The sequence below is a fragment of the Chrysemys picta genome, chromosome 9 (assembly GCF_011386835.1).
Source record: "Chrysemys picta bellii isolate R12L10 chromosome 9, ASM1138683v2, whole genome shotgun sequence".
NCBI lineage: Eukaryota > Metazoa > Chordata > Testudines > Emydidae > Chrysemys > Chrysemys picta.
The window spans coordinates 49,181,324-49,195,021 of NC_088799.1; the positions used below are offsets into that span (position 1 = coordinate 49,181,324).

General features: G+C 44.7%; 1 protein-coding gene across 27 annotated transcripts in view; it reads left to right on the forward strand.

The window, feature by feature from the left end:
* Window positions 1-13,698, forward strand: part of ARMC8 (armadillo repeat containing 8) — a 206,221-nt gene that overhangs the window by 93,617 nt on the left and 98,906 nt on the right. For 22 of the 27 annotated variants that reach the window (XR_010590141.1, XM_065556159.1, XM_065556162.1 and 19 more), the window contains 2 exons: window positions 65-124; window positions 2,840-2,920. Coding sequence is in view for 26 of the 27 variants with exons in the window: in XM_065556159.1 (XP_065412231.1) it covers window positions 65-124; window positions 2,840-2,920 (141 nt within the window). In the remaining variant the exon portion in view is untranslated. The remainder of the gene's footprint in view (window positions 1-64; window positions 125-2,839; window positions 2,921-13,698) is intronic. The other 5 variants (XM_065556147.1, XM_065556161.1, XM_065556157.1 and 2 more) reach the window with 1 other exon arrangement.

Below are 13,698 nucleotides of genomic sequence, written 5' to 3' on the forward strand. Positions count from 1 at the left end.
CAAAGCAATTCTTGACTTCATTTTCATTCATTTCTCCCCCCGTCTTTTAATATCTTTTCTTCAGCTTCGACACTGGCATAGCTGCGGCTTTAAATCATCGCCTCAGCCACTTCTATGTGCCAATGTAAGTGTTTTTCTACAGCAAAAAAGGTATTTTAATCACATTTTTAATAGGAAGTTGTCAGTGGTAGCAGCTGAAGCATCTTAAAGCATCAGATATGTTACATCTAAAAGTAATTTTCATGGTTTTTCTGGAAAAGAATAATTATAAATGAAGTACACCTCTATCTTGATATAACGCTGTCCTCGGGAGCCAAAAAATCTTACCGCGTTATAGGTGAAACCGCGTTATATTGAACTTGCTTTAATCCACCGGAGTGCGCAGCCCCGCCCCCCGGAGCACTGCTTTACCGCGTTATATCCGAATTCGTGTTATATCGGGTCGCGTTATATCGAGGTAGCGGTGTACTAAAAATATTTTACATAATACCTTTAAAAAAAAATCACTGTTTTTAAATGACTCCTCAAAAGCTTAAAAATGAAATGTCTCTACCATTGTCAGATGCACAGAGGTGTGTAGGATTGTTCATGTATGCCAAGTTGGTTTAAGTATGAAACAGAATACTGAAATTTTCATTCTGGCAGGAAGACCATTAGCATTTAGGCTGCAAATCAATCAAGAAAATCAGGCAGTGTTTTGCAGTTCAAATTTGTTGTTTCCCACCTTTGTCTCTTTAAACCAATGAGATGGCTACAGAAGCTGTGCACAGAGCAGACATCACACCAATGTGGAAGCTCCAAAGCAGAAACTGGGGATATGTATTTTATTCTAGTGCAGGGGTTGGCAACCTTTCAGAAGTGGGGTGCCGAGTCTTCATTTATTCACTCTAATTTAAGGTTTCGCGTGCCACTAATACATTTTAACGTTTTTAGAAGGTCTCTTTCTATAAGTCTATAATATATAACTAAGCTATTGTTGTATGTAAAGTAAATAAGGTTTTTAAAATGTTTAAGAAGCTTCATTTAAAATTAAATTAAAATGCAGAGCCCCCCGGACCGGTGGCCAGGACCCGGGCAATGTGAGTGCCACTGAAACTCTGCTCGCGTGCTGCCTTCGGCACGCGTGCCATAGGTTGCCTACCCCTGTTCTAGTGTGTAGGGTACTGAACTTTATTGGTGGGAATTATGTAGTTTGTGGTGACACATGCTGTCCGGCTGCTGACAGCTGTCAGCCTGGACTGGTGGCCAGGACCCGGGCAGTGTGAGTGCCACTGAAAATCAGCTCGCGTGCTGCCTTCGACACGCGTGCCATAGGTTGCCTACCCCTGTTCTAGTGTGTAGGGTACTGAACTTTATTGGTAGGAATTATGTAGTTTGTGGTGACACATGCTGTCACGGCTGCTGACACTATTTAGAAATTTAACTCTGTAGGCCAAAACCTGACTCTTACACATTTGTAAGGGCAGTACAGTACTAGTCCTTTTACTCCCCCCTATAGGAATTGTACACCAGCCTGACCAGTGCAGAGGATGATCAGATTGGTGTGCAAGGGGCCATAGAGTTGTTCCACAGGAATGGATACATAGAGCTATTAAAAAGGGGCAGGGAGCCTGTGTGATGACTGGGGTCCTGCCCTTCTCTTCCCATGAAAAAGCTAAGAAGACACCACTATAGCCTTCAGGGCATGCAGCTCCTGTCAAGCAACCATGGGGTATAGGGTAAACCAGGAATGGGGAACAAAAGGATCCCCTGAAATGGGAGGAGGGAGGAGTCTGTCAGGGTTGTTCTTGTTCCTCCAGACGTCCTCAGTCTCGATGAGGCCCATCATCCCCATCTGACATCTCTGTTTTGAAGTTGCCAGCCAGTTCTGCAGGTTGGGGTGGTCCTGCCCTCAAAGGTGGGTTGTCATGGGAAGAGGCAGTGGGAGTAGAGTCGTGCACTCAACTTCCAGGGGAGGAAGGGCTCACTGATCACCTAGGATTCACTGAGATTGCTGAGGGTGGGAGGTCCTCTGAGGGTTCCATTTCTCCTCTGCTTCCATAGAGCCTGGCCAGATCACAGAGATCTTGAGACTTTTGTACTGTAGAGGAGACATGTGGTCAGTATTTGGACTTGAGTTTATTTCAAACTGAAATTTTGAAAACTGAAAAATGTTTAACACCTCAGACACTTATTTTTACTAGCTCTTTAAGTACTTAAGGTTGGTGTGCTGTCTTTACAGTTGATATATTTGAAATAGTATTATAAAAAAGTTTTTAAATCTAGATTTCATGTGTAGGAGTTACTAGTGTAGGAGTGAGACACTGCTCTCGCCACACTATCAGTTGATGCACATTCTGATATATGGGAACAGCTTTAGAATTGGTTTCTTGCTATCTTTTCTGGGGTTGTTATGCTGAAAATGCATGGGATTAGCAATGGGGAAGAGGTGTTGCAGATGATTGAGAATCTTATACAATATTGCAAAGATTGAAACAGTATTTTGCCAATAGCCCTACATCAGCTATGAAAAATAAAATCCCCATTGTCAATTATTGTAGAATTCATCCTTCATCTATTAAATTGAAATATCTTCACTCACTCTACTCCTAATCTCTCTAGTTTTGGTATTTCCTTCCAAGAATGAGAATGAAAATGACTATCCATAAGTAGGTCAAGCTCAATAGATGTAACAGAAAGTTAGCTTCAGATGGTAAAGAAACTAGCATATTTCCAATGTACAAAGCAAAGAATGGCAGGAAAACCTGCATTTTAGTACTTACTGAAGTTATAGTTAACAGGAAGCCTCTTCCACATTCGTTTTTTAAAAGAATAAATACTCCTTTTTTTTTCTTTATAGGGTCCAGATCATCAGACAATCTTGTTTAACCATGGAGCAGTTCAGAATATTGCTCACCTATTAAGTTCCACGTCCTACAAAGTAAGGCATTAAAATTGCTTGAGATTTTGATGTCACATCAGTTATAAAAGCAATCTGTATTAATGTAATTATAGAAATTATATGTTTGCACATATACATACACACACATTTAAAAGTATGCAATACACATTTCTTGGGTGCCCATCATCGTTGTTTTTGTGTGGTAAATAGAGATATACAGAAACCTGCCACAACATATCTGGGTGCTCTATAAAGTTAAAGTACCAGTAATTGAAATAGAGCTTGACTTAGAGTCAAGCAGCCGTTCAGCCAAACAAAAGAAAATGAGCAAATTAAGACTTCTTAAAAGAAAGAGCTGGTGAAAAGGGGAGCATAGATGAGCTGATCTGGATAGAAATAAGTCAAATATGTTTTGAAAACTTGATTATGTAGTTGAAAGAGCCTGTGAGTGGTTTTTATTCCACTGAATCCTTTGGAGTCTGGGCTCTACCATATGCTTTTGTTTCTGAAATCCATCCTGGATGGGTCAAGTTCCAAAGAAGAATGCTGACTTGATTTCACAGTGTTGTCGTGAAGTGGTATTTCTGAGATAACATCACACTGTATGAATTTGGATTTGGTGGCAGTGATAGAATTCCTACCTCTAATAGCTATTTGCTGGCAGTCTGAAACTAAATTTTCAAAGCCTAATTCAAGGAGAGAGGCTGAGCAAAATTCCACAGTTTTACTCAAAACTGCATGTCTGAGTGCATACACAGATGCATACACGTTTTGTGTAAGGCTTTGAGAATTTAGTCCCTTGGGGCTAACACATAAGTAAATACATAGTTTAAACTACATCTGTTGGTATATGCTTGTGGAAAACATGACTGTGGATTAAAGTCAGTGCTGTGACCTTGCGGAGGCTAAGCAAATATGAAAGATTTTTAGACAAGGAGCATCTTACACAAATAATTAAGTTTGAACAATGTCACCCTATATAAACTTTCAGAATGAAATCTTTGAACGTAAATAGTTACCTCACTGATTTTTTTCAGTTACTACATTTAAATATATCTAAGGCTATATTGTTATCTTTTGGGATGGGACTGTATCTTTCTGTTCACAGATCCATAGGTATAAAGGCCAGAAAATATCTTTATAATCATCCAGTTTGATCTCCAGTATAATGGGCCATACAGTCTCACCCAGTGACTTCCTGCATCTATCACAATAATTTGTGGCTGATCTAGCCTTTTAGAGAGAGATCCAGTCTTGATTTAAAGATTCCTAGTAATGTAGAATTTGCCACATCTCTTGGTAATCTGTTCCAATGATTAGTTACCGTAGTGTTTTAAAAATTAACGTCTTATTTCCAGTCTGAACTATGATGACTTCAGTTTCCAGCCACTGGATCTTTTTATACCTTTACTTTTAGCAGTCAGAGACCTCTATCAAGTATCTTCTTCCTGTGTAGGCAATTATGGACCATAGTCAAGTAGCCTCTTAATCTTCAATAAGCTAAGTAGTTGAGCTACTTTCATTTTTTATTGTAAGGCAGGCTTTCCAGACCATGAATCATTTTTTAGTTTTATTCTGAGCCCTTTAAAATTTTTCAACATCCTTTTTGAAGTGTGCACACCAGAACTGGACAAAGTATTCCAGTGGTGGTCTCACCAGTACTGTATACTCAAGGTAATATCACCTCCGTCTACGTATTCAATATTCTCCCCTATTTGTACATGCAAGAATCACATCAGCCCCTTTGCTCACAACATTGGGAAGCTCACATTCAGTTGGTAGTCAGCAATAACCCCTGAGTCCTTTTCGTTGTCACTGAAGCCTCCATCCCATTGTAATAGTAGTGGGGGATTCGATCATTAGAAATATAAATAACAGGGTTTGTGATGACCGAAAGAACTGCATGGTGAATTGCTTGCCGGGGCGAAGGTTGCAGATGTCTTGAGACGTCTAGACAGGCTTATGTATAGTGCTGGGGAGGAATCAGTGGTCGTAGTACATATAGGTACCAATGACATAGGGAAAGTAGGAGAGAGGTCCTGGAGGCCAAATTTAGGCTGCTAGGTAAGAGATTGAAATCCAGGATTTCCATGATAGCATTCTCTGAAATGCTTCCAGTTCTACAGACAGGGCCAGTTAGACGGGCAGAACTTGCAGGGTCTAAATGCATGGATGAGATAATGGTGTAGGGAGGAGGGGTTTAGATTTATTAGGAACTGGGGAACCTTTTGGAAAAGGAGGAACCTATACAGCAAGGGTCTCAAACTCAGTTTACCTTAGGGCAAGTGCCAGTCCTCAAATCCTCACAGCAGGCCAATAATGTCACTGAAGATGGTGTTCATGCCACCTCCCAGCCTGTTTCCCACCCTTTTCCCTCACTCCCTTGGCCTCATGCCGCCCCAGCTGACTTTGCCCAGCAACTAATGATGCTGCCTCCATGTGTGACTCTGCCCAGCAACTAGTGATGGTATATCTGTCCCTCTCCCCCAGCCAATGGGAGCTGGGGGGGGCAGTGCCGGCAGCGTGGCTGCATGGGTCTCTCCTCTGCAGCTCCGCCAGCAACAGCAGGGATAGAGAACCACTTGCAGGGAGCTGAGCTGCCCGAGGTGAGTGACAGGTTGCCGAGTTCAACCCCTGGAAGGGTCCCAGGAGGAGCAGGATGGAGCAACGTTGGGGGGGGAGGGGCATGTGACTCTCTCCTGCCCGCTCCCCTCCCTCTCCCTCCTTTGGCCGGCAGCCATAAGGGCCGGATGAAAGAACTTTTTAAAAAGATTCCGTGGGCCGCAGTGGGGAGGTTCTTGGGCTGCAGATGGCCCGCGGGCCGGGACTTTGAGACCCGTGCTATATAGGAAGGATGGGCTCTTCCTAAACCAAAACATAAGCAGATTGCTGACATGTAAAATTTAAAAGGTTATAAAGAAGTTTTTAAACTTAGGGCTGGAGGAAAGCCGACAGTTGTGAAGGAGCACGTGGTTCAGACAGAGACGTTCCGTAGGGGAGAAACAATGAAGTTAAAGAGTCCCATTCATTTACATCACGTAATGGCAGATAGCTGAAAAAGTGACAAATTTTATAAGTGCTTATATGAAAATGCTAGAAGTCTATATACTAAGATTGATGAATTTGAGTGCCTTGTATTAAATGAGGATATTGATAGAATAGGCATCACAGAAACTTGGTGGAATGATAATCAAGAGGACACGGTAATACCGGGGTAGAATGTATATAGGAATGACAGAATAGGTCGTGCTGGTGGAGGAGTAGAAACTGTATATGTGAAAGAAAGCAGAGAATCAAATATAGTAAACATCTTAAATGAACCAAACAGTACAATAGAATCTCTCTGGATAGAAATTCTATGCTTGAATAATAAGATTATAGCACTAGGGACATACTACCGACCACCTGATGAGGATGGTGAGGATGACTGTGAAATGCTCAGAGAGGTTAGAGAGGCTATAAAAAACTCAGTAATAATGAGGGATTTCAACTATCCTCATATTGACTGGATGGGATGCAGAGATAAAGTTTCTTGATACCTTAAAGACTGCTTCTTGGAGCAACTAGTCCTGGAACCCACAAAGGGAGAGGTAATTCTTGATTTAGTCCTAAGTGGAGTACAGGATCTGGTCCAAGAGGTGACTATAGCTGAACTACTTGGTAATAGTGACCATAATGTAATTAAATTTAACATCCCTGTGGGCCGTAAAACACCAAAGAACCCCACTACAGTAGCATTTAATTTCAGAAAGGGGAATTACACAAAAATGAGGAAGCTAGTTAAACAGAAATTAAAAGGTACAGTCCCCAAAGTGAAATATCCGTAAGCTGCACAGAACCTTTTAAAAAACACCATATTAGAGATTCACATTAATCGTATACAAATTGATTGTGACTGGGCAAGGAAATGGAAGATGAAATTCAGTGTTGATAAATACAAAGTTTAAATTAGCTGTTGCCACTCAGAGATCTTGGATTAATTGTGGATAGTTCTCTGAAAAATCCACTCAATGTGCAGCGGCAGTCAAAAAAGCTAACCAAATGTTAGGAACCATTAGGAAAGGGCTAGACAATAAGACAGAAAATATCATAATGCCTCTATATAAGTCCATGGTATGCCTACATCTTGAATACTGCTTGCAGATCTGGTTGCCCCCTCTCAAAAAAGATATTTTGGAATTGGAAAAGGTACACAGAAGGGCAACAAAAATCATTAGGGTTATGGAACAGCTTCCATATGAGGCAAGATTAATAAGACTGGGACTTTTCAATTTGGAAAAGAGATGACTAGGGGGGAATCTGATAGAGGTCTATAAAATCATGACTTGTATGGAGAAAGTAAATAAGGAAGTGTTATTCGCTCCTTCTCATAACACAAGAACTAGGGGTCACCAAATGAAATTAATAGGCAGCAGATTTAAAACAAACAAAAGGAAATAGTTCTTCACACAACACATAGTCAACTTGTGGAACCCATTGCCAGGGAATGTTGTGAAGGCCAAAACTATAACAGGGTTCAAAAAAGAACTAGATAAATTCATAGATAAGTCCATCAATGGCTATTAGCCAGGAGCAGCAGGGATGCAACAGCATGCTCTGAGTATCCTTAGCCTCTGTTTGCCAGAAGCTCGGAGTTAATGGGGGGAGGGATAGCTCAGTGGTTTGAGCATTGGCCTGCTAAACCCAGAGTTGTGAGTTCAATCCTTGAGGGGGCCATTTAGGGATCTGGGGCAAAAGTCTGGGGATTGGTCTTGCTTTGAGCAGAGGGTTGGACTAGATGATCTTCTGTGAGATCCCTTCCAATCCTGATATTCTATGATTCTATGACAGGATGGATCACTTGATTGCCTGTTCTATTCATTCCCTCTGAATCAGCTGACATTGGCCATTGTCAGAAGACAGCATACTGGGCTAGATGGACCATTGGTCTGACCCATTATAGAGTCATAGAATTGTGGGACTGCAGTAGACCTCAAGAGGTCCTCTAGTCTAGTCCCCTGCAGTCATGACAGAAGTATTCTTCTTTGAGTGCTTGCTCATGTTCATTCCATATTAGGTGAGGGCTCACCACAAGCACCGGTGCCAGAAGTTTTTCCCTTAGCAGTATCCGTAGGGGACTGGCTCTTGCGCCCTCTGGAGTTGCTCCCACATGGCATGGTGTAAGGGGCACTGCCGGCTTCCCCCACCCTCAGTTCCTTCTTGCCACCAGTGCTGGAACTTCTGTTGCTTCGGCTAGCTTTCGCTTAGTTCAGTGTGTCTCATGAACATTTCTTTGTAAAATAGTTGTTGTAGTTTAGTATTTACCCTTAGTATTCTAGTTACAGTAACTCCTCACTTAACGTCATCCCGGGTTAACGTTTTTTCATTGTTACATTGTTGATCAATTAGAGAACACGCTTGTTTAAAGTTGCGCAATGCTCCCTTATAACATTTTTTGGCAGCCACCTGCTTTGCCCCCTGCTTGCAGAAAGAGCAGGCCGTTGGAATGAGTGGGGAAACAGGGGGGGCGCTTGGAACCAGGGTGGACCAGCAGCCCCCTGTCAACTCCCCTAAGTTCCTTGTGCAGCAGCCGCCCAGCAGGCTATCAATTGCCGGGCAGTTCAGCTGTCCCTCCCCACAATACCATATGCTGCTCCTGCCCTCTGCCTTGGAGCTGCTCCCGGGAGCCTCCTGGTTGCTGTGCAGGGGGGAAAGAAGGGTGCTAATGTCAGGGTGTCCCCTCCCCCCCTCCTGTATCCCATCTCCGTAGAGTGGGGGGGACGGGATATGACAGGACTCAGGACAGAGGGAGCTTGCTGGCAGCAGCTGCTGTCTCAACTTGCTGATCTACTTAAAAAGGCAGTGTACTTAGTGGGGTCAGCGTACTTAAAGGGGCAATGCACGTCTCTCTCTCTCTCTCACACACGCACATGGTGTGTGTCTTTGTCTATCTCTGCCATGCTGTGTCTCCTCCCTCCATTCATGCTGTCTTGTAAAGTGTGAGGCTACAGTAACAACAATGTGTTAACCCTTGAGGGCTCAGCTGAGTGCTAGTTCATCATTTAGCAGTAAGGCATTCCCTGGGAAATATTCCACCCTCTGACTCCACCACCTCAGCCAAGCTTCACAATCATCATTTCTGTGTACAGTATTAAATTGTTTGTTTAAAACTTATACTGTGTGTGTGTGTGTGTGTGTGTGTGTGTGTGTGTGTGTGTGTGTGTGTGTGTATCTAATAGTCTTTTGTCTGGTGAAAAAAATTTCCCTGGAACCTAACCCCCCCCCCCCCTATTTACATTAATTCTTACGGGGAAGTGGATTCATTTAACATCATTTTGCTTAAAGTAGCATTTTTCAGGAACATAACTACAACGTTAAGCGAGGAATTATTGTAGTTGGTACAGGACGGGACTCAGCCTAGGGATGGGGTATGCTCCGATCCCCAGGCTTTAAACCATGCGATCGTTGTAAGTGGCCCATGCCCATCAGGGACCTGCAGGTTAGCTGTTTAAGGTGTCTAGGAAAAGGTTACATAAGCGACAAGTGTCGCATCTGTAAGTCGTTCAAACCCAGAATGAAAAAGGAGAGAGACCTCCGTCTCAGGGCACTTCTGATGGAGTCAACGCTGACCCCGGCACCGGAGCAGAGGTTGGACTCGGCCCCGAGTACCACAGCGTTGGTACGGAGCGCCCCGCTGGTGCCGTCTACTGGCTGGCACTGATCCCCGGCCCTGGCCAAGAAGCCCAAGATGTCCATGAGGGGGAGATCTTCCAATTCCAAGAAGGAATTCTGGGCAGTCCTTGAAGAGGGCGTGGCTGCAGTGAGAGTGGCCATCCAAGTAGCCTCGGACGCAGCAGACTCCGCGGCTCACGCCATGGCCTTGGCCATCTCCATGCGAAGGGTGTCCTAGCTGCTCCTCTCAGGTCTGTCAATGGAGGCTCAGCAATTGATGCAGGACCTCCCCTTCAATGGCCAGACCCTGTTTGCAGAGCAGACGGACAGTAAATGGCATGACCTTAAGGACTCCTGCAGTATCCTGAAAACTCTGGGGCTGTACGCTCCAGGGCCAGCTCCGTAAGTGGTTCAAACCACAGCAATCTCAGGGCCAAGGGAATCAACCCCGCCATCAGCCGCCCAACCCCCTCAATAAGAAGAGTAGGGGCTACAAGTGCCATCCGAGCCACCAACCTCCTCCTTCTGCCCAGTCGGGCTCAACCCGCAATAAGCAGGGGGGCAAGCGAGTGTTTTGAGGGTGCGCTCGAGGGCGACCTACCGGACTTTACCCAGACCCGTCTGTCCCGCTGTTCTCCAACTGCCTTTCTTTTTTCCTCCCCGCATAGGTGGCTATACCTTCAGACTGCTGGGCCCTCATTACTGTGGTAAACTGTAGGGTACAACCCTCCACTTCTAGGCCCCCACCCCTTCTCCGTCCCTCTTCAGAATGGACATGAGCAAGCACTCGAAGAAGAAAAGACAGTTACCTTTTCCATAACTGGTGTTCTTCGAGATGTGTTGCTCATGTCCATTCCACAACCCGCCCTCCTCCCCACTTTTGGATTTTCCAGCAAGAAGAAACTGAGAGGGGGGAGCCAGCAGCACCCCTTATACCGTGCCATGTGGGTGGTAATCCAGAGGACGCCAGAGCCGGTCCCCTACGGATACTGCTAAGAGAAAAAACTTCTAGCACTGGTGCATGTGGTGAGCACACACACCTAATATGGAATGGACATGAGCAACACATCTTGAAGAACACCAGTTACGGAAAAGCTTACTGTCCTTTATCTAGACCATCCCTGACAGGTGTTTGTCTAACCTGCTTTTTAAAACCTCCAGTGACTGAGATTCCATAACCTACCTAGGGAATTTATTCCAGTGCTTAACCACCCTGACAGTTAGAAAGTTTTTCCTAATGTCCAACCTAAACCTCCCTGGCTACAATTTAAGCCCATTGCTTCTCGTCCTATCGTCAGAGGTTAATGAGAACAATTTTTCTTTCATCTCCTTGTAACAACGTTTTATGTACTTGAAAACTATTATGTTCCCCATAAGACTTCTCTTTTCTAGAGTAAACAAACCCAATTTTTTCAATCTTCTCTCATAGGTCATGTTTTCTAGACCTTTAATCATTTTTGTTAATCTCCTTTGGATTTTCTCCACATCTCTCCTGAAATGTGGTACCCAGAACTGGACACAATACTCTGAGGCCTTATCAGCACTGAGTAGAGCAGAAGAATTACTTTTGTCTTACTTACAACACTCCTGCTAATACATTCCAGAATTATGTTTATGCTTTTTCTTTTTCTTTTTTTCTTTTTTTTTTTTTTTTTTTTTGCAATTCCATTACAAGTCAAGTCCATGTGACTTCTTTGGAAGTTCAAATTTAGAGCTTTATTTGTGGTGGGACATTTCATACCCCTTGTATGTTTTGCATGCTCTTCAAGACTTCCAAGGGCCTCCATTCAGTACACTATGGACCAGACTCCTGGGATCCTGTCACTTTGATTAACCGATAGACACACTAGCTATGATCATATAGCCATCGGCACTGTTTCCAAAAGCGATGTTGTTTTCCAGGTGCTGAACCTGCTTGCAGCTCTGAGTCCCATGAATGTGTCAATACCATTGATATTTGTGCCTTAAACAGTGGTTGTCATGATGCATTTGATGCTGGTGAATGCACCAATGAAGTCGGCATTCTTTGTGCCAGTTCTCCCAACTCAGTCTCAGTCAAGGCAGGCTCCTTGTGTGTCAAGGCATTCCTCTCGCATCCTTTCCCAAAGCTATGGTTTTGGCTGCATTTTTAAGAGAACTGTGAGGATGACTTGCCAGATTCTCCTCTTGGCTGACAGACATAAAGGAAGATTTCCACAGTTTCTACTCAACTCATCAAAGGAAGGTTACGAGAAATACCTTCCTCTGAAGAATAAGGCATCCTTTTGTGAAGAGGATGTCTGAGGTTGTCCCCTTTACTCTAGAAATGGCGAGTGACTCCAGGGCTGATGTTATGGAGTTTTTAGGCCCTTTTGGATTTGGGAGCAGTTCTCTCCATCCTCACCTGGAATGAGTGATGAAATAACTATGGAAACATCTTATTCTATCCTGGTTACTTACTGTATGGTGGGCCGCATATGTTTAATGCAACAAAATTCTGCTGCTCATTATTCCTCCCAGCCTGCCTCATGGATCGTCGGTAGTAATGGAAGCTGCTGTGGTCAAGGATAAGTTTGTTGCTCCAAGATGCTGACTTTAGGCATTGAGACCTGTCTGGCATTGCAAACAATTCAGCAAAATATGATTTGCACTATGGAAGAAGAATAAGATTCATATTCTCTCTTCATGATTATGGGCTGGAGCGTGGTATCAGGTGAGGGTGGCCTTTAGTGCCTGTGAAGTGACAATGAGAGAGTGGCTATTTCATGATGGGTCTTGTGGGCACACTTAGTGGAATTTCTCAAGACTTCACTATAAGTGGGAAATCTCAGACCTGTGTTATCAAAGTGGTAACTTTTCTTGGGAGAATGTGGTAGACATTTTGTTATTTTAGTACTGCCATACAGGCTTCTTCATCTTCAGCAAAATTAAAGAGAGGAAGAGGAAAAACAGCATTTAGAAAACAGACCTCCTCTTTTCTCTACTTCCAACAGCCAGCTGTTAGACCTCTCAGAATTAGAGGTATCTGGGTCCGTAGGTCCCCAATAGTAAGTACAAAAAACCTCATAGCGAGTTTTTTATTTATTTATGGTTCCAGTACAAATAGCCAGTCTGCCTGTATCTACTGTAGGGGCTCACGTGGGATCTGTGATTAGCCTAAATTCTTTCCAAGGCGGCGGTGAGATTATGCCTTAACTAGTTAATTGACTTGCCAATATTTTCCCCATATCCTATTGTAGTAGCAACTATTGCTTATTATTTATTGTATTTCACTGTACAAGGTGACAGTTTTCCTCACTGTTTCTACAGTGTCTAGTACAATCGGGGCGGTGGGCTCCAGGAATTACTGCAATACTGTACAAATAATCATCATGTTATCTGGGTGAATTTACACCCATGGTCCCCAAACTTTTGAGGGTCGTGCCCCCCCCTTCCCCTGTCTGTGCCCAGAGCCAGGGCCGGGAGTGGGGCCACAGCTCGGTGGGGGGGATGGATGTGGACAGGCGTAAGGGGGCCGAGGCTGGGGCCGCAGTCGGGGATGAGGCTCAGGACGGGAGTGGAGCTATAGTTGGTCAGCGGTGGGGGCTGGCAGCCGGGGCTGGCAGCCAGGGCTGCAGCCAGGTGCGACTCTGCTCCCAGCCTTGCCCCCAGCTTCGGCCCTGGGCAAGGAATGGAGCCACAGCTGGGGATGGGGCCAGGGCCAGACGCAGGGACGTAGCTGGGGTGGGACTGGGAGCCGGGGATGCGGCTGGGGGCAGGACTGGAGCAGAGCTGGGGCAGGGAGGGGCTGGGTTGCACTCCCTTCCCGCCCCTGTGGGGGTTGGCCTGGGTCCCACCGTACCTCCCTGGATGGTCCTCCACACCCCCTGAGGGGGGCATGCCCCACACTTTAGGGACCTCTGATTTACACAGATATGTTTTTCCAAAAATAGGGAGTTCTTCTTTGAGTAGTGTCCCCATTGTTGCTTCACTCTAGGTCCGCTAGCACCCCCTGTGCCTTTGATCGGAGATTTCTCATAGCAATGTCCGTTCAGCCCCTGCATGCGTGTCAGTCAGTGCCCCGTGCTATTGTACAGGTGAACCACCCTCAGTTCCTTCTCAATCGCCTCAGCCTGAGACGGAACTCTTGCAGTTGTCCCATTGAGATTTCCTCAGTGTAGTGAGTCGGTGTGGCTCCCCGCTGCCCC